At 37.9% G+C, this 21,975-nt stretch overlaps 1 protein-coding gene across 1 annotated transcript; it reads left to right on the forward strand.

Moving 5' to 3' along the window:
- The first annotated feature begins 457 nt into the window (after positions 1-457).
- Positions 458-20,388, forward strand: cttnbp2nlb (CTTNBP2 N-terminal like b). The gene is made up of 5 exons (XM_084087845.1): positions 458-588; positions 10,416-10,523; positions 16,490-16,720; positions 17,917-18,024; positions 18,953-20,388. The coding sequence occupies exons 1-5, from the start codon at positions 583-585 to the stop codon at positions 20,252-20,254; spliced, it is 1,755 nt and encodes a 584-aa protein (XP_083943971.1). The 5' UTR covers positions 458-582; the 3' UTR covers positions 20,255-20,388.
- The last annotated feature ends 1,587 nt before the right edge of the window (positions 20,389-21,975 follow it).

A 21,975-nucleotide genomic window follows, 5' to 3' on the forward strand; every position in this document is an offset into this window, starting at 1 on the left:
TCAAATAAAGGCGCATTTATCTGCTCACCTTTGCCATGCCACTACAAATGTCTAGACAGCATTAGAAACATACACGATTACATTAGAGTAATACGTACATTAGAGCAATAATATTGTGACAGAGTTTTAGAGTTTTTTTTAACATATAATAATATCATCATCAATATTTTGTTTTTATAAAGATTCTTTACATTGTAGACGTCTGTAAAATCCTGCCATGAATATACTGTCTCAGGAAAAAAATTACCTTCACAAAGAAGGAATGTAATCATAGATTTCGATTCAAAAATCAAATCAAAATGTGCTGAAATCACTACAATAAACTGCATGTAAAACAAACAACAGTAGACAAAGACACTGAACCGACGCATACTAAGCTCCTCCCCCTGTAGCCTAACATCCAATCCAAACGGAGCATTCTGGACCGTGATCTCCGCCTATTGGCTGAAAGATCTGTCAGTGACAGTAGTCCATATTTTCGGCCGGGACAGTAACACGGCCAGCCTGCAGTGAAAGTGAGAAATAACTCCGTAAACTGGCATAATTGTGATCGCGAGAACTGATGAGCGAACAAAAACACATATGAAGGTAATCAAATTAATATTTCTGGAATTATGACTTGTTAGGGAAAGGGTAGAGGGTGTGAATGTGATCTTTAGAGCATGCTGGTGTGGAAGAGTGAATCTCAGATCCCAGGACAGATTTCCAATACATTATCTCGCTATTATTATGACATCTGAACATCGGTTTTAAATGATAAACATTATTTCTGCTCCACACAGCGTTCTTTCGTACTCATGCACGTAATACGGTCTCACGCAGATTTGTTTCTTTTTATGAATTTGGATATACCATTATATAATTAGTTGTATAATATGATCGTTATAGTATCTCCATTAAATGATAAGTAGCACAAAAAGTATTTAGTCCCAGTTTCTGTTTGTCCCGGTCTGATGTCACACGTCTGATCGTTGGTGCTTCAGATGTTTGAGAAGTGCACTGATTGCTTGTATAGCAGTATGTGAAATTGTACATATGTCCAGGGTGATTTTTTAAACCCTGAAAGGAAAGCTTTGTGTCCCGCAGGAAATCTGATATCCACCGCAGCAATGCATTTTGCTGAACAGTGCTTCAATTTATGGCTCTTATTCTTAATCACGCAGCTTATAAAAGATTAACCACAGACTGATTGTTGTATGTGACAAAAGCTCACCTGCCATTATTTTCCAAATCAGCAATATTTCCACTTTGAAAATAGTAAGGGATGGTGTATTTGTATTAAAAAGATTCTAGTTATCATTTTATTGGTTTTCTCTTTATTTAATCAAAATTATGTTGTTACTGTGTCCTCAGATCATAACTTGTGTATATTAAAAACAACAGGTAAATATGTATATTTGTATATTTAAAACAAAAACAAAAAAACAATTAGGCTAATACTATTTTCTAGATGTTATTATTTTAAATATACATATTATATTTAAGATTTCACACCGTCAGATATTTATGAAAACATTTATAAACGTGTACATAGTTTCTGTACATCAGTATTCATCCTCGTTCCATATTTCACCTGCTATGTTTTCAACAAGCTTGCACAGACTATGGTGACTTGTGTTTTTTTTCTAAATCAATTTTTTAAATAATTTTAAGCAGTTGTTTTGAAAATGTCTGTCACGATTCTGTTATTTCACAATTGTGAAGAAATTGTTTGTGATTTTTAGATAATTTCACTCATTTAAGTATAAGTATTTATGCCAGAACACCAGAAGAAATTTTTTTTTAACTGAATTTAGCAAAATTTTAAATATTTTAAATATATCTGACAGTGTTTATCCTTGATCCTTAACTTTATTCTTCCATGTTCCAGTACTAAATAAAAAAACCTAAAAAAAAAACCTGTGTAACTCTTTAAATGTTATGTTTGTAAAAATGTGTAGCTATCAAATTTATTTTGCCAGAGATTTGGACACATTTGGTGAAATGCTACTCTGAATGTGATCTCTCAGTTTTATTATTTGTGTTCTTTTGAATCAAACAAGCAGTGATTTCAAAGAGCATATATGTAAGTGTTTGTCAGTGGGTGAAGGGCAAAAATGTGGTCTAGCCTGTATGCAGTGAAATGCTCTGCTTTGACTGGCATGTCAGAATCAGTCACTTGAGAGCTGGGTTGAAGAGCTCTTATTGGGTCAGGACGTAATTACACCAAAGAAGAGCGTGCCTCGTTTTGCAGATTCTCCTCTAGTTCTAATGTATCTAGTTAATGGACAGTTTTCCTTCCATTTCAATTTGTGAATAAATGTGGCCCATAACATCCTGGATTGAAGATTTTGGTCGTTTTTTGGGAAAAAATCTCTTAAGCAATGATGTCAGTGACAGTCTGAAGCTGTGGTTTGCCACCTTAGTAACCACTGGGTGGTTTGTTTGAGTCCCAATCTGTACAAATAGTTCAGAACCACAAATCTACAGCAATGAGGAAGTTACTCTCAGTGAAAATCAAAGCGTTTCAGCCCAGCTTGACTCCTTAGCCTGGGGAAAGGGTTGAGTTTAGAGTTTAGGATATAGTGACCTCATTAGAGCAGGGTGAACAGGTCAGGTTTACCAACGTGCCAAATCACTACATGTTGCTTTTATACAAGTGTTATGCAGTAGTTCCCCTTCTGAAATCATTCGGCATGGTGTTATTTTGTCACTGCTTCAGAATCAGAGTCTTGAATTAGAAAGTCGGTAAAAAGATGTATCGGTGTCAGGAAGAAGAAGATGGGGAATTAGTATGCGTCACAGTCTCGTCTGGAGTCTGTTTCAGTTAATATTTGATTAATTTATGTGTGGGGTGGGAATTCCTGGAATTCCTTTTGGTCTCTGTAATCCATATAGGGTTTCTCTATTCCTGCTCTCACACTCTTTGTGGCTATGTAGAGATTGTGTTTTGTTGCCAGATAATGGTTTTACTGGGCTTTTCCAGGTTTAATATGGGGTTACGGCATCAGAGCGGCGGCGTGAACCACACTCACATCTGACACATGTCCCGCTCCCTCATTACGGATAATGATTCATTAAGCAAGCTGACATTAGTCTGATGTTTCTTTTAAGGCTTGCCCTCAGCAGCTGTGGGTTAAGTCGGAGGTTTAGTGAGTTGTCAGTGAGATGAGGGAAGAGAAAAGGTCTGTCTTCCTATACCTCTTACATAAGAAAGGAATAGTTCAACCAAAAATAATAATTCTATCAATAACTACTCATTATGTCTTTCCAACCCTGTATGACTTTCTTTCTTCTGTGGAACATAAAATGAGACATTTTGAAGATGTGCGAGTCTTCATCACCTCTTTTCCATGAAATTATAGCAATGAGAGTGATGTTTTAAAGGTCCCGTATTATGCCCCTTTTCACAAGATGTAAAATAAGTCTCTGATGTCCCCAGAGTGTGTATGTGAAGTTTCAGCTCAAAATACCCAACAGATCATTTTTTACAGCATGTTTAAATTGTCATTTTTTGGGGCACAGAAAAACGCGCTGTTTTAGTGTGTGCCCTTTAAATGCAAATAAGCTGCTGCTGGACGACCCAGGGGGCGGAGCTTCATGAGCTCGCGCTCAGTCTGTCAGGACAATTTCATCTCACGGAATGATGATAATATCAGAAACTCTCAGTAACGGTGTTCATTTCGAGTCGGACAATAATGCCTACAGAGTCAGAGTGCTGTATAGAGATGAAACAGGTATAGTTTAGTAGTTTAATTACGGTTATTATAACGTATTTGTCATCTGCTTGTATGTATCCATTATTTATTAATATAGCCTACAAGTCTGCTGTCTGAATGATGATCAAACATATACTGATGAGTTTAATAAAGTTTATTGTACATCACACAAAAGATGAAGCTTCAGTTTTACTTCAGAAAATCACTGTCAGAGCTGAGTAAACACAGTAAGTTATAAGAAGTGCGCAAGTACATAAACGAATTTCGGTAGAGTTGAGGGAGCATTCCTGTGGGCGGAGGTTAGTCAAAAAACGGTTCTAGTGACGTCATTAAAGAAGGAAGTAGAGGGATGTAGTCCAAACGGGCCATTCGCTGTAGGCGACTTGTGTTAAATAAAATATCTCGCTTGGCATTGAACTTTGAGCTTTATAATTTTACAGATATTATTTATGCTCTAACAACAACATTACACACTAACTAAAGTTTGAAACATGGGATCACGAAGAACGGGACCTTTAAAGCATTAAAAAGAAGCAAGAGCACTATTAAAGTATCTTGGTCCATATTTTTTTTAGTCGCATCTTTTCAGTGAATCAGTTGAATCTAGTTCACACACTCTAAAAAACACTGGGTTGTTTCAACACAAATTTGGGTTAAACCGTTTAACCCAATGGTTGGGTTTGTCCATGGTTGACCCAAATTTGGGTTGACACAACCCAACATTTTTTTTTAACGAATCACTTGAACCAACTTGAACTATAGTTGTGAAATCTACATGGGGAAATTTTCCGGCCTCAAACTCCCAATCACAAATTCCTTGTGAAATGACTGGATTTCAAAAATTAAATTTGGGCACGCAACGGTAACTTTGACCGCACTCATTGATTATAATTGCATGGAAAACAACGAAAAAATAATATAAAAAAATAATGACAGAGTTTTAATTTTGGGGTTGAACTATATTTTAAATGATGCACATTTCATATCAGTTGTCTGTCAGGAGATCATAGGCTATTTGTCACTTCACAATTTGTGTGTGAATGTTGGCTTCAAACAAGTTGGCGTGCATTGTTTTTGGCCACAGAGCCAGTAACCTTCTCTATATGTCTCTCTCACACGCTCTCTTGCTCCCTCATAGCTTTATTATTCTCTGTGAAACATTATACTGTTAACTAGTCTTGTTTTTCACTGCAACTGTTGCTGATTTCGCATGGTCAGGATTGGTGTACTTATTTAATTTGTAACAGAATCAAGGTCAGTCTGTGGCTCATCGTTGTTGTGCGCAGAATCTTTTCAGTGAATCAGTTGATCTAGTAGTTCACACAACTGGTCTAAATAATTTGTTCACAAATCAGACGGATCTGGTTCTCATGAATAAAGTAATGGCTTAAATTTCAGTCTGCTTTCAGTATGTCAGATCTTGGCTGTCGTAGCTGAAATGTATCTGAAATGACTCTCCTCTTCCTGATTGCTGTAGTTTAAAGTTATGTTTCCTTTTTTTTCTGGAATGCAATTCTTGGTCAAATGTGGTATTTGTGTAATTGTTATTTACAGCCTAGTGTCAGAGGTTTCTTTAGACAGAAAACCATATTTGTCTCTCTAGCCCCTTTCACACAGCGCGTTAATTGTTCACCATATGCGCTAACAAAGTAAATAGGGTCAATTTTGATTTCATGTCAACTTTAAAATACTTTCAATACTTTCAAGATCTGTTCGCTTCTGCTTGTTAGCTCAGCGTTTCAATCCTCTCTTGACATTCCTATGTTTGTCAAACTCTCACACAAACAATATAGCCTAAGTGTGTGGTTTTTACAGGTTCTCTTGAGAGGAAATGAATGAAGGCAGGATGCATATCTGATCTGCACTGATAGTGTTTTTACCGGATGCAGCATGATGAAGATTCTTTCGGGAATATTGATGCAGTCTGTTTCCTATTTAGTTTGAATGAATGTAAATAATGGATTAACTGACTCACAAACTGAAAAGATGATTGTGACGTGTTTGTGTATTAATTTGCATGCGATTTTATGTAGAGATTTATCAAAGCATTAGTCAGTGACGTCATGAAAATAAACGTGGAACTCTTAAGCAAACAACTGAGTTTCTGTATCCATGTTTAACTCAAATACTAGGTATGGACGTATCAAATCAGTGTGTAAGCACTAAGCAGACACACTAGCACTCTCCGGCTGGATCACTGACAGCTTTATCACTGAGTCATCAAGATGCATTCCAGATTTAACACACACACATTCTGGTTCTATAAACTGGCCTGCATCCGCAGTGTGTTAGTAATGTCTGGATGACATCATTGCCCTGAGATTATATTAAGTCTGGTCAAGCTGTGTGACTTTCTTTTCAGTAGAGGGAAAAGAATAACATACTTGTTGCAGGCACCCTAGTAACACATTAACGTGTGGCCAAATTGAATCATATCAGGAAGTGATCTCATTAGATTGTCTTAGGAGGAAAAAACCCTAAGAAAGCCAGCTTTACTGAGAAAACCAACTTTACTTAAGACTCAGATCTAGGTTCTTGATTTTAGGATCGATTGAGAAAGTTCTTGTGCTAAGTTTTGAAGTTCTGTCATAAAAATGAAATGTGTGATTCATGCATAGCATATACATCAGTAAGCTATCCCTTCTAACATATCATATACTTTTATTTCAGATACTTATTCAAAACTTATTGAAAAAGGGGTTACTTTTACTCAGCGAGGACATATTAAATTGATCAAAACTGACAGTAAAGATAATTATAGATAATTAAAATCTATTTCAAATAAATGCTGTTCTTTTGAACTTTCTTTTCATCAGTGTCCTGAATTATTTTAATTTTTTTATCACAATTTCCTCAAAAATATTAAAGGGATAGTTCACCCAAAAATACAAATTCTGTCATCATTGACTTCTGTAGTTTTTCTTCTTCTTCTCCATATAGAAGTCAATGGGGTCCATCAACTGTATGTTTACTGACATTCTTCAAAAGCAGAAGAGCGGAAGAGACTTCTTTAATAAAAAACTAAATCTTACCAATTATTCATATGTTATAACAAATAATTGATGATGGACATTAAATTATTGAAAAAAAATAATAAAGCCATAATATGAAGCTGTCCATCATCAATTATACAACCGTTACGTCATTAACCACTTTTATCATAAGACACTTTAATTTTTTATCCCTAAAACGCTCTTGTGTGAAGAACGATATATATCTAGAAGCATATTTCCGGAAAGAATGTGGCAAAATTATGTGCAGCTGTAATGTGGTTGTCAAACCTGGAAGTTCTTCCTTTCTGTGTAGTTATGAAAATTAATCTACACCTCTGGAACATGAGTCAACCAATCAGAATTAAGCAATTAACAATACTGCTGTATTAAGTGACTTTAATTATGATGGTGTTCAGCTGTGGATTAATGACTATACATAAAAAAAAAAAAAAACATTCATTGTCAGATACTCCCGGTTGAACCTCTACAAAGCTTTAAACTTCAACTGTTTCAAATTGCAGCTACAAACCCTGTGACGGTCGGCTTAGTGTATCGGCCTCCGAAACCAAATAGAATGTTTGTCCAGGAATTTTCTATTTACTGAGCGAAATGTCTACTAAGTATGATCGCTTTTTGCTCTTGGTTGATTTTAATGTGCATATTTGCTGTAGTGAATTCTTAAATCTGATTGAATCGTTTGACTTGGTGCAATAGGCAAATAGCCCTACTCACAAACTGGGTCATATGTTAGACTTGATTTTAACTCATAATTTGCAAATTGATGATGTAATGGTTTGTGAGGCAAATTTTTCAGATCATATGCCTGTAACTTTTAAGACATCGACTGGCATTCAACCTGTGCTTTTGGATGACTCTGTGTGCTGGTCAAGGAAACTAAGTGATTATACAAATGTCGAATTCTCTGCGCTGTTTAAAACCAAGTGCTAGAATCTTCTCTGCCGCTTTTTGGCGGGGATGAACATTGGACTTTGTTAAAATCCACCTGTGTTGATACTTTGGACTGTATTGCTCCGTTAAGACCTAGAAAACATAAATCAAAAGTAAATCCCTGGTTAAATGAAATGACTCGTTCCCTCGGAAGTCAATGTTGGAATGCAGAGAGAAGATGGAAAAAGAGCAAACTGCAAGTCCACTATGAATCCCTCAGAGACTCTTTATTCCAATTCCAGAAAGAGAAGAGATGCAAAATTCGCAAGAGATGCAAAAAAATATTTACTTTTCTAACATTATTAGGGATAATGCTGGTAATCAGAAATTCTTGTTTTCGATTATAAATTCTGGTATTAATCGGTTAAACAACACACACCAAAAGTCCTCACTGATTTCGTGTGAGGAGTTTTTTTTATTTTTTCAGCCAAAAGATTCAATTCAATTCAATTCAAATTTATTTGTATAGCGCTTTTCACAATACATATTGTTTCAAAGCAGCTTTACAGAAAGTGCAGAAAAGATCATTGATCAGCGTTCCCAGATTTTGTTTGTGGCTTTTGATCCATCAGACACTCCTGCCTGCATTGCAGAGTGGAGGGAGTTTCAGCCTATTACTGCATCAATGCTACAAGACATTGTGCAAAATTTGAAACCCACCCGCTGTATAAATGATATGATGCCTAATCGGTTGTTAAAGCAGGCTTTCGATTGTGTATCAGTGAGTTTAGTGCATTTGACCAACAAAAGCCTACTTCGAGACTCATTCCCACAAGAGTTTAAACTTGCTGTGGTGACACCCATGCTGAAGCGGCCAAATCTGGCCGCGGATGATGTGAAGAATTATAGACCTATCTCACAGCTGCCTTTTGTCTCGAAAAGTTTAGAAAAAGTAGTTTTCCAACAATTACTTTAATTTTTAAATGAAAATTCTATAGTAGAAACGTTTCAATCCGGTTTTAAAGCAGCCCACAGAACAGAGTCGGCACTGCTGACAGTGATATTTTTTTGCCACTAGACAAAGAAGATGCTGTTATTCTGGTTGTTGCTAGATTTGAGCGCAGCCTTTGAGATGATTGATGATATCCTTATCTCTCGCCTTGAACACACAGTAGGTTTAAAGGGTTCAATCCTTTGTAAGTGATAGCTAGATATTGTTCAGTAAATTATGGAAATTCGACCTCCACTTAAAGACGCCTTTCATGGGGTGTACCACAAGGGTCTATTCTCTCTCCAACACTTTTTTCTTTGTACTTGCTCCCATTGGGTAGCATTTTTAGAAAGCATGGAGTATCATTCCACTGTTTCGCCGACGACACTCAATTGTATTTACCACTAAGACACCCGACGAGATCTTTGGATTGTCTTTTAGCTTGCCTAAATGATGTTAAAAGCTGGATGGCAAAAAAATTCTTAATGTTAAACGGGGACAAAACAGAGGTCATTGTGTTTGGCCAGCCAAATGACCCTACCAAGGTCCTTTTAGATTCGAGCCCATTGGCGCCTTACTGTAAAACATCAGTACGAGATTAAGGCATCCAAATCGATGATAACCTAAAAATGGAGAAGCAAATCAATTCGGTGGTACGTGCTTGTTATTCATACTTTTGTTAACTCCCTCTATCGTGGCATCTCTGCCGCATCCCTGGCCCTTTTACAATCAGTGCAAAATGCTGCGGTGAGGCTGTTAAAGAGGGTTAAGAAATATGAATCTATTACTCCGATTTTAGCAAATTTGCGCTGGCTCCCCATTCATCTTAGAGTCAAATATAAGATTTTAATGTTTGTATACAAATCTCGAAATAATCAAGCCCCTGTATACCTTGCAAAACTTTTGATTCCTTATAATCCCATTATCATTGCGTTCAGAAAATCAAATACTTCTTGTCGTACCAAGGACTAAACGCCTTCATAAAGGTGATTGCGCTTTCGCTGTTATGGGACCGAGATAATGGAATGAGCTGCTGTCTATTAGATCTGCTAAATCTATATCAGTATTCAGGAACTTGCTCAAGGCACACTTATCCTTGACCGCTTATAACAGGTAATCTCAATGTGGTATATGTGGTGTGAGATTTGTTACTATGTATATTTTATATTTTATCTTTTATTCTTTTTTATTTTAATGTAAAGAACTTTGGGCAACCTTGGTTGCATTTAGCAGTGCTATATAAAGAAAGAAAGAAAGAAAGAAAGAAAGAAAGAAAGAAAGAAAGAAAGAAAGAAAGAAAGAAAGAAAGAAAGAAAGAAAGAAAGAAAGGAAAGAAAGAATGAACATAATTAGACAGGTATTTTATAAATCAGCGACCGCACAGATTGTGTTCGGGTGTTTGGCGGGCTTCCCTCTGTCCTTGTATGTGTGTGTGTGTGTTAATAGACCAAGGGAATCTGTTACAGTACAGCAGTTGAGCTCGTTCACTGGAGACCTCTGTGCTGATATGCTAATAGCTTCCTGCGTTTATATGTGGTCTGACAGAGAGCCAGGCCACAATGCGGAGATGCTGAACACTGCTGTGTGTGTTTTAATGTTCATGAATGCCAGACTCACACAAATGTCATTTCAGATCAAGAGTGATTCACTGATAAAATGCATGGAACATTATTGTGTTTCTAGGCCAGAAAAATTGATCTGTGTGTGGTAGGATCCTGTTTCATTGGTCTAAGTACAGTTGTGTCATACATGACCTGCTAACACATTGTGTGTTGAGTTGTATGGCCAGGCCTGTGGTTTTGCTTCAGGACTCAGATACTGAATTCTTCTCTTTGTGTGTTTCAGGGCAGCAGGATGAATGTGGAGACTCTCAGTAAAGCTGAACTTCTGATGCTGCTCAGCATTCTGGAAGGAGAACTGGAAGCACAGGATGTAGTCATACACTCATTCAGGGTAAGAGCACACATACACATACACACACACACACACGCTGTGAAGCGTGTCGTTTCACCGCTCACCAAATGGAAATGGAAAAATAACTACAGCAAAGTTTGACAAGACAAATTATGGTGTTGGCTTGACAAAGCATTGTCTGAATGTTTAAAATACTTTTAAAAGCTTTTAAAAGCTTTAAAATTGGCAGGCTTGGTACACATAATAGTCAAAGTGAAAAAAAGAAAAGAAAATTTCTTTTCTATCGTCTTCTCTAGCTTGCTTCCTAATATGGTTGTCTAATAAACCTGGCATTGTATAATGATTATTTTTGGCTTTTTGACAAAAAATTTTTTTTCCTCTTTTGTAAGTCGCTTTGGACAAAAGCGTCTACTAAATGCAAATGTAAAAATGTTTTTAACATTTTGCTTGGTGTTGTAAGCATGTTTTAACTAGCATGTTAATACTGTTTTTATTTTATTTTATTTTGCTAGGTATTGCTAACATATTTTAGCACATTGCTAGCTGTGCTAAATCTCCTTAGCATTTACCCTACCTACAAACAGATAGCAACATTGGCTAAACCATAACATAAATTTGGGATGGAGGCAGAGCTGTGTTGGTCGAGAACATGTTTTTATAGCACCAAAGTGCTGTGTTTACACTAATTTGGGGAAAACAGCATACTTTGGATGTTATTTGGCTTACTTTGCATATTAAGCTCGGAAAGGAGAAAGCATTTTGAATGTTGTATTTTTAACATGCTGCCTATTCTTAGCTCTGTATGTGTATAGATTTGTGTTATATAACAGGCAGTATATGATCAGTGTTTGGTGTGGACTGGTGGTCAGGAACCACAGGAAGTGTGTCAGAGGAAGAGGCAGAGAGGAGAACAATGGAAGGCAGTGCTATTCCTGTAAAACACACACACATAGATTGTTTCACTGCAGCTTCACAATAGCGACAGATTTTAATTCTTCTGTAAAGCAGCTCTAACAAGTCAAGTGTCATTATTCAGCTCAAGTCAGTTCAGTATTGATTCAGATCAGTTCCATAACTGTAAAATTCTTCAATTGTGCGTACATACTGTATACACAGTGTATTTGTTCACATACATGTACATGTGACAAACTCCTGTACACTCCACTGCACACTGAACAAGCAAAATACACAATATTTTTTTTACACAGTGTTTTACAGTGTTTGCTGTGTATGTAGCTAATCATTTTATGTTTGTGTGTAGAGTTACTACACAAAAATTCCATTTTTAAAAGAGTTAAAATAGTTTTGAATTAAGTGTTTGCTTTTGATTGTGTGCGTGGTTTGTGTGTAGAGTTTAGAGAAATGGAGCCATAGTTTCAAAAACTGTGTAAGCATTTTTGAAAAACTGTAAAAACAGATATATTTTACATAAAATATTACTTATAAATGAACATTTTGTAAAAAATGTTAAAATAAATTGTCACATATTATAATATAGCTTACATTTCTGAATTCTGTAGTTTTTTAGTGCCTGATTATGTCACACTGACCTTAAAAAAACTATTTTTTTGTGAACTTCTTGACACCTAATCTGAGTGCCCCTTAGCACAAAGCCCATATTTCTTTATCATTACTCCATCTTCCATTTCATTTTATGCTTTGATAAGCACGCAAATTAAATCAGCTGTGCTCAATTGAGTCTTAACTCCTCAAAACTAGAACAAATGTAGTTCATTTTGGTGTGTACTCAAACAGACACACTACAGAAGCATATGGTGTTCCCTCTAGGTATATATAGTATGTGTGTTTTAATAGGCCTGTAATTATTCTGTCTGATGCTTTAGTTAAAGAGTTAACACAGTGTTAATAACAGAGAACAGCAGCTTCTCATGTAGCTCAGGGGTGTGTGTGGGAAAGATGGAAACATGAGACGAGGGGCTCTGGTGTCTCACTGTGACCTGCTGATCAACTGCTGACTGTTTGCACTGGACTCTGAGATTAGTTTGTGACTTTGAAAACAGAACAGAGAAAAGCTAAATTTATCTGAAAGTGAGTTGCATTTGGTGGTATGTGTGTGTGTGTGCATTCACATTACACACGTATTTGTATTTTGCAAAGTAACGGTTTTCACTGTCCTTCACAAGCATCATATACATGCGCACTGGCTTTTTTTTACACTGCACACAAATCTGATTTGATTTTCATATTCAATCTGTAGGTCATTTTGCAAATGTCCAAAACCTTTTGACTCATTTACTATTCACTACATTGTGAAAATGTCAGATTTCAAACAACACATGGATGTGGTTTAAAATAGGTTCATAAACATCACATTTCATACATTATTTGCTATAAATAACTAAGCAGATTTGAGGCGGATTTTTGAAATCAGATTTTTGCTTCCTGTCTGAACAAAGCCTTGGTGTGTAATATGTTTGTGACTCTCTCTCTCTCGCTCTCTCTTTTAGGCTTAGGCCTCTTTTACTGCTCAGCCCTAGGCAAGATGCTAAGTGTGTGTGTGTGTGTGTGTGTGTGTGTGTGTGTGTGTGTGTGTGTGTGTGTGTGTGTGTTTGTGTCTGTGTCTGTGTCTGTGTGTGTGTCTTCAGCTTCATTTGACTTGCTTTCTGGCCAGTAAGGGCTTTATTCACAGAGGGAACCATGAGAGGCCCTTGGGGCTCTTGAGTCTTTGATCAATGTTGCGTTGTGTGCATGTGTATGTATATGTGTGTGTGTTTGTCACTTCACTGCTCTCAGAAAGTTCTGTCCAGGCAGTGGTGAAGCAGTGAATTCAAACCCGTTAGATGTTCTGGAAGCCTCCAGCTGCATTGCTCCAGAAACAGCAGCGCACTTTTTGCTCCTCCTTTTCTGTTATTTTCCCATGGTTCATTCTGATGTAATACAGGAGCCAATGTCCCGAGGGCTGGTGGTTAAAACGGAAAACCAGCCGTTAATATGACTCACTCGCCGTTTCATCATCTAAGCCTTATAAAGAAAGATCAGGTCTGTTCACAGGTCTCTGAAAGGGGAATTTCATGAATAGGGAATTCCATGCTAAAATCACAGTCCAAACAGACTAAACAAACCAGTTTATTTTGTCCTAATAGGGAGGATGTCAAATCCAGTGTTTTACCTTATAAATGTGTCATTTCCACACAGCAAAGGGGTTCTTCTCTCTTCTGAACCGCCTGGAGTGTGTGTCTGTGTGTTGATTAGAGGGGTGCAAGATTCGTTCTGTGTGAACTTCCTTCCAGGAAGTCTCCTGATTCCTCTCTGTCTCCGACGGTAAGCACCTCAGATCAGCAAGAGCTTGATTAAAAACAGCAACAGCACAAACAGCATCCTGCTCTGTCCAGCACATTCAATACTAATCTCACACACACAATAATAAGTCAATAAATTACTGTAAAAAATATAAAATAATGAATCATGCATTGTGGGATCCCACAGTGAGGGAATACCCATAAGCCCCTGCTCTTAAACTTGGATGAGCATTGGGACTTTTAGCTCTAAGTAACAACTATTTATATAATCCCTTCAAAATATGGCTACTGTCTTGCGATAGAAATGAACTGTGCCGACTCAAGTAACCATGCAGCATAAAACCATAGCTGAATCACAGGAAGTTCCTAAAACCGTATATTTGCATCCAGAGCTATTATGGTATAGGGTAGTACTGTAAGCAAGGCAACTATGCCAGTAATTTACAGTAAATGTACAATGAAAGCAGTGAAATAAGGATCTAATGTACAAACTAAACGTCTTGAGAGACTGAAATGGCTAAATATAGCTGCTGGATTTCTGGTGGGAAAAGCAGTCGCTAGTGTGTGTAGTTCCGTCTGTCCTGGTAGACTGTTATTGTTTATGTGGGTGTTTGTCTAGTCTGCTGTGTTGGATCTGAGGAGAGACAAAGTCTCTCATCCGAGTCTATCATGTTCTCTCCTTCATTGTTTGTTTGTCTATGTCATTTTTCACTCAATTTATCATCTACCATGCAACACTGAAGGCATAATCACTTAAAAAAAAGTACAAGCAGATCTTGAACTCAACAAGCTGCACAATTTCCAGTATCATTTACGTCTGTAGCACAAAAGGTGCAGGATGAGTTTAATAATTGGTGTATTAGAGGTTTGTTCAAATCCATAACCCATAGTATGAGTAATAGTAATAGCGATGTTTGCCTTTCCACTGTCTCATGTCTTTCCTTTAGTTGTGTGTGTGTGTGTGTCTCTCCCTGATCTCTGGATAAGGTCACTCAGAGGCCAAGCAGGGCCACAGATTGAGGCCTCCAGGGCTGGAAATGGACTGTAATTTACTGTAATGATGTGGAGTAGTAAGCAGCGCTGCTTAAGGCTGAAGTTAAACAAATAATCTCTCCGACCTGGTGGTCTGAGACACACTTAACACACTCACACAGCTTCATCATAGACATACGATAGAGTATGAATTTCTGCTCAACACAGAGAGAGTGAGAGACATAAAGTGTTAACAACAGCCTGTGTTTTAATGGTTATTGTGGTTATTGATGTTCACACCCAGTATACACACCACACCCTCTGATTCTCTCTGTTATTAAAAGACATTGAGACCCAGACTGATCGGCAGATAATATAGCAAAGGGCGGAAACTAGGTCTTTTGAAGTCTGGTTGGTTAAAATGACTCTCTTTCCCACATGCATTGTGTCTAGCAGATAAAAGTCGACATTTTATGTTTGCATTGGTGTGTTTAAAAAGGACATAAATGTGTGCTCAAGAAAATTCCAATTATGTGTCATGTACTGTACACATTAGCCTTATGAGTTGATTATTTGCCTGAATTTCACAGTAACATATTAGAGATTTTTTATTATTATTTAATATTGCATAATCATTTGTACATTTCCATTCAATGGTCATTTCCTCTATTTTTACATTAAGGTGAGCGAATGATCATGTAAAGGTAAAGTCAGCATGAAATGAAATTTTTACCTTTTTTACCATTTAATTTTTCATCAAAATGTATAACTCAGTCACTTACAGTCATCTGTGAACTCGCATTTAGATATGCCTCCATCCAATCAACAAAAGATGAATAAAACCAAGTCCTGCTGATAATAATTGATAATCTGTTTCACTAGAATATATGTCATAATATGGAAGAAATGATCTGTATACTAATTGCTTATTCCATTTCATTGTGACTGTCATTTAATCATTTTATTTATAATTTATAATAATATAAATGTCAAATCTCAAAATTAAAATGAAAAACAAATGATATAAGATTTTATCTATATGTCTATTGATATTTAGACAAAATCTTATAGAATTTTAATATTAACCGAGTATCTGCCATAACATAAAGGTTAAAACAATATATTATATATATTTTTGTATTCAGTTATTTTCTCCATAAATCCATATATTTTGAGTAGGGCAATCAACTCGTTTGAATCAGGTAAGATTTGAAAACAGAAGAGTGTAGTGGACAAAAGAACAAGCATGAAGAAATGAGTAGTATGCAGCATATGTGTCGCCCAGAACATAAACCACATGTCTATTCCAGTCCTTCATTCTGTGTTTGTGTGTGCATGTCTCCCATCTGCTGATCTATTTAGCAAGACCACCCCATCCCTCCTAAATTAGTCACACTGCCCCCCTGCCCTCACACAAGCGCACACATGCACAATGAGTAGTGAACAACACCCCCTACAGCTGGGCCTTTTGTGCCGTGAGCCCCCCTCTCCATCCCTTCAGCCCAGGGGAGGTTTAACACCTGCCCGTAGAGGAGGGGTCAGGGCTATGATTATATTTGATGAAAATGGATCTGATAGTGACCAGCTGTATTTGCATTACGGTGTTTAGAAATCCTGCTCTCTTTCTGTCCCTCATAAAAAACACATGGCTTGTATGCAAACATAATGAAAGATATTAATCAGTCGTATTATGAACTTGCAGTGTGTTTCAGACATCTCAGAGAAAACTACTTATTCTTATCGTTTCCTGTTTATCTTTGACATTTATTTTAGGCACAACAGAGAGATGCATTTGTTCAGGAGCGATATGGACAGTATGACCTCCGTGACCCCTTCATAGCGCTGCTGAGGGACAGTGAGCTGTCGCAGGCTCAGGATGATGGAGGGCAGAGTCCCGTGTGTCTGAACCCGCTGGGCGTGTTGAAGCTAGTGATGGCCCACTGCACCAACATGAAGGAGAAAATGATGAAACAGCTTGCCGCTGCAGAGAGGAGACATCGACGGGTGAGAGACAGAGAGAGTCCTGAGCTACATACCTAGGCTGTATTTTTAGGATCCTAATGTGAAGGCTGTTCCAGCTTAACAACACGGTAGTGCTAAATCAGCTGTAGGCGTTAAAACTGTTGTGAGGAGTGTCGTTTATGTCACTTCAATCAGTCACTTTGGAGGTTACACAATTGTTAGGATTCTGGGTTTGAATGTAGATGCCTATATAGACAACAGACTAGCTCACAAGTTCTTGGAACAGAGCTTGAGTGCATATACTGAAGATGTGTGTGTTTAAGGGCTGGCTACTTATAGGACTGGTTCGTTCAGTTCTTTGAAAGTAATTTTATTTATTTCATAAACACTGTATGGATGATTAATCCTAAATTAAACACAACTATTCTCCCTGTTATGTGCGTTGGGTGAGTCTTATTTAAAGGATCTCTGAATAACAGGGTTTGATACTTTGAAACACAAACCAACCTGATCAAACATTCTTTATTTTTTCTCTAATATACTTCTTATAAAAACAAGAAATGCATATCGGGTTCACCCAATAATGAAAATGTATTATTTATTTTGATTTATCCGTTAACTTTTTTCTTTCGCGCATATGTGTGTGTGTGTGTGTGTGTATATATATATATATATTGGTTACAGTTTATTTTAAGGTGTCTTTGTTACAGTGTAATTATACATTTAAGTAGTGAGTAATATTAAGTAACTACGTGTACTTACTATATGGTTAGGATTATGGTTTGGTTTAGGGTTAGATGCATGTAATTATGAATAATTTATAGTTATTACAATAGTAACTACATGTAACGACACTGTAAAATAAAGTGTTACCATATTTATTTTTAAACTGTATAACATGTATAATTTTCAGTACATTCTTAAAAGATTCTGATTCTGAAAATTGTGCAGAACAAAAAAATAAGATATTGTGAAATATTTTAGTAACCAAACTTGTTTTGGTGCCCATTAACTTCCATTGTATGGACAGGAAAAAAAAAGACATTTATCAAAAATGTTATTTTATGTTCCACAAAAGAAAGTAAGTCATACTGGTTTGGCGGTGTGAGTAAATAATGACAATTTTAATCAGTCACAAGTCATTTTCCCAATTAATGTGACTCAAATTAGCAATTAGAAGTCATACAGTAATTAGTCATCTGTCTTGTCCTGGTGTTTAAATGTGTGTATGCCTGCAGGTAATTGCTGATTTAGAAGAAGAGAAACGAAGGCGTGCTCAAGACGCTGCTGCGGATGATGACATCACTGCCATGCTAGAGAGGGAACGAGACAGACTATTGCAACAGGTAACCAGGCAACGCCAAAAACACATATACACATGCACACACTGTACCATTATAAATACATCTGAAACTGCCAGATAAAAGCAACCATGCCTCCATGTGCCAGCAGATTTTGTGTGCCTCTGTTGTGTAACAGTGTTAGTGCAGGTATCTGTTCTAAAGAGGAAAGGCTCCATTGTTTTTATGGAGTCCGTCCGCCTATGTGTGTGTATGTGAAGACAATCCATTGTTTGTTTGTGTTTTTATAGGGTTAGGATAAGGTGATGTTATGGTCAAAGTACAGACTGCAGTATTATGTAAAAAGCCCTTCCTGCCCTGCCCTGGGTTTCCTTTACAAACTCACACACTGTCTTTCTCTGGATGCTTGGCCATGTCTCTCACACATTTTGCAGCTCATAGGGGCCTGAAGTGCTTCCCCTGCAGTGAACAACCTGCTTTATTTAATTAACTTTGTTATGTTACAGCTGTAAGTAAACACACAGACACATGATAGCACAGTATAAATAATGCATGGATATGAAGCTGATACAATTTGTGGGGATTGTGACATCAGATATCTAAAAGATATTCAGTTTTGATTGAAGCAGGAAGAATCAAGTAAACAAGATATCCTCTAGAACAGGGGTGTCCAATCCTGCTTCTGGTGGGCCACTGTCCTGCAAAGTTCAGCCCCAACCCCAATTAAACACACCTGAAACAAGTAATCAAGGTCTTACTAGGCATACTAGAAAATTCAAGACAGGTGTGTTGAGGAAAGTTGGAGCTAAACTCTGCAGGACAGTGGCCCTCCTGTACCGAGATTGGAGACCCCTGGTCTAAAACAATAGTACTGTATATTGTCTGCTGTCTATAAAGTATAATGTTATTCCTTCTGACTCTACTAGCTTCTTTGAATTTTTAAAGTGACATCTCTTGCTTTTATTCTTCACAGCTGGAGTTTGAGAGGGCTCAAGTCCAGCGTTTAGAACGTGAGCAGTCAGTTCTGTCAAATCAAGCTGAGGAAGATTTAGCACAGCAGCAGCAGTTATCCTCGACACTGGCTAAAGAATGTCAGAAAGCTACAGCACGGGCAGAGGAGGAGAGCCAGCGTGTCGCAGACCTCAGCCTCCAACTGGAACAGGAGAGCAGTGCCATCGAAATCCTAAAGCGAGAGCTCGAAAGCGAACACGCTCGTGCTCAGCAGATAGAGGCAAGAGCTGAGAAGAAGCTGGCTGAATTTGATACAGAGCACGAGCAGATGAGAGGGAAACTACTGAAGGAAGAAAAACGATATCAAGAGCTTTTGGAACAGTTCAATAGTCTAAAGAAAGAGTTGGATGAAATTAAAGAAAGAGAAAAGGCTGGGATGGAAAAGGATAATGAAGAAAAGGTAAAAATCCCACAGAAAGATATCGCACCTTCAGTTATCATGCCTACTCTTAGTCAAACAGAAGTCGATGGCAAAACTGCTGCATCTAAATCATCTCCTCACCAAAATGGTCAACACACTCCCAGAGAACTGGAGTCTCCAGCTGAAGAGAGGTGTAAGGAAGGGGGATTGGCGGACAATGGGGTAATGCTCCCTGGAGGAAGTGGGGCCTTACAGTGTCTCTCCCCCGGCAGTCCTGCCTCGTCCTCCCTTAGCTCATCTCCTTGCTCTTCCCCTGTACTGACCAAGCGTCTGGCCTCTCTAGGTTGCTCTAGTCCGACCTATCCCTCTTCTTACCAGGCCAGTATCAACCAACGATTCCAAGCAGCACGCCACAAGTTTCAGCACCAAGCTGAGGTAGACCAGCAACATGGAGGAACTGTTGTCCACTCGCCTCGAGACCTCTCTCCCACTGCCGCCACTCCTCCTCCTCCTCCAGACAATTCTACTGCAAAGCAGATTGCCCGCAACACTGTCACTCAGGTGCTGTCACGGTTCACGAGCCAACAAGTGGCAAGTAAACTCCCTCCGTCCAACAGCTCACCCTTTGGCACTGATTATCGCAACCTGGCTGCGGTCTCCTCGCCTACAGGGAAGAGCCCAGGAATTCTCTCACCGGGAATCCGCTCACCGATAATTCATAGGGCGGAGAAGATTCATCCACCTCCTGTTCCTCCCAAAAAGCAGGGGGTCAACCAATCTCCTAACTCACCGGTTCCTTCTGGCAGGGCCAGCCACTTCCCTGAGCTCTCCGGGAGCTGTGGTCTCACCAGTGGTCAGGAAGATGCTAAAGAGCTTGACTTGGTCGTGTCGTCATCTAGTTAACCGGCCTAGAGTCCACAGCCAGTCCTTTGCCTTATTCACTCCCGCGGCATCTAAAGCACTCTCTGTGAACCTTAAGGTTTCCTTCTTTTATTATTTTCACCCTAGTGTTGTAGTTGTCGATTCTTGTCCTTCACTACCCCGTTTTGGATGTCTCCTTTATCTGACCATTGAGTTCTTGGAAACTTTCTTAAATAAGAAAGACATCCAAATTGTTGAGTGCTATGTACAATACTCCAAGATTGAGAACCTTTGGTCTAGGTCAGGGGTAGCCAACCCTGATCCTGGAGAGCAGAATTTTGCCCTAACTTTAATCAAACACACCTGAACCAGCTTAGAATTACTTGAAGATTTAAAGGCAGGCTGAGTTGGAACTAAACTTTTCAGGAAGGAAACAGAAAGGTAGCTCTCTAGAAGCAGGGGTTGGCTACCCCCAAAGGGTGTCCAGTCCTGTTTTTGGAGGGTTTAACCCTAATTAAACACCTGAACCAGTCTTCAGGATTGTGAGAAACATCAAGGCAGGTGTGTTGGAGCATGTTTTAGGTAAACTTTGTACAAACGTGGTCCTGCAGGAGCAGGATTTAACATTCCTGCTTTATCTACACTAGACTGGTCTCTCAGACGCAGTCCTGGATAAGTGCACTCAGAGGTGATGCCCCATTGAAAAATGTTGGTATCCCAGAACAAACCTTATTCTGAGCCTAACCCATCCTGTCAAATTTTGAAAGGTAACTAACGCTCACACACAACTTAACCAACCTGTCAAATTCTACTCCTATAAGATTGAATCTATTTAAATACTATTTTAATCTTTTTTTATATATATATTTTATTGTTTTTATTTTTTACAAAAAGATTTTTATTTATCCTAATAAATAATGTTATGTGTTGTAATTAGTCCATTCCTAATGACCTGCACATATAAAAATGGAAGTATATAAAGTAAAATATGTTGTGAACTCAAGCACATGCAATACTGATTGACCAAGTCTTCAACCAATCTGTCAGTCTTTGGCTACTAATGAGAACATTCTCAATCTGTCTTGATCTGTCTGGTGAATGTGTGATGTTTATATATTGTTTATGGTAAAATGTATAAACTGTTGGTTTTCTGTCGAGCAGTCATATGATAAGATGTGCAGTTACTGTTCTTCAGTCAATGTCAAAATTTACTACTGGAGATACTTATTAAGGAACTAATATGAAGTGGTCATGAAAAAAACCTGTCCTACTGTATTGCACCATGACTACATCGTCCTCTAGTGTCAATATGAAGTGCTGCTCAGGAAGCTGCCATCTGGTGGTGTTAAACATCAGCCAAACCAGAATACATTCTCTATAAATGTGGGTTAAAAATGCTTGTTTATATGCCACACATATTCGCAGACATGGTTTAAATGATTGTAAACAATATTAAGAAACAAGTCAAAATGTTCTAAGAATGCATTTCTGGGTCTAATAACCATGCCTTGATATATATATTGCTCTATCATTGCTCTTAATATTATGTTTATACTGGACAGCCTTGTATTTGAAAATGTAATCTTAATTGAATACTTGGTAGAAACCATAGCACCAGTTTACATGATTAACCATGGTAAAAGCACAAATGAGTTAATGTCATAATTTAACGACTTTTTTCTTACCCGTGTCTTCTTTTGACCTTTATATTTTAACTAGTATGAAAATAGAAATGTAATGTTTGTGTAAAAACATCTTGCTGG

The sequence above is a fragment of the Abramis brama genome (genome assembly GCF_963993115.1).
Source record: "Abramis brama genome assembly, chromosome: 16".
NCBI classification, from domain to species: domain Eukaryota; kingdom Metazoa; phylum Chordata; class Actinopteri; order Cypriniformes; family Leuciscidae; genus Abramis; species Abramis brama.

Bases quoted from the DNA above. Each gene is read 5' to 3' on its own strand.
- cttnbp2nlb (XM_084087845.1), top strand. The intron at 10,524-16,489 runs GTAAGAGCACAC...CATTTATTTTAG, and splicing joins TAGTCATACACTCATTCAGG to GCACAACAGAGAGATGCATT. The intron at 16,721-17,916 runs GTGAGAGACAGA...GTATGCCTGCAG, and splicing joins CAGAGAGGAGACATCGACGG to GTAATTGCTGATTTAGAAGA.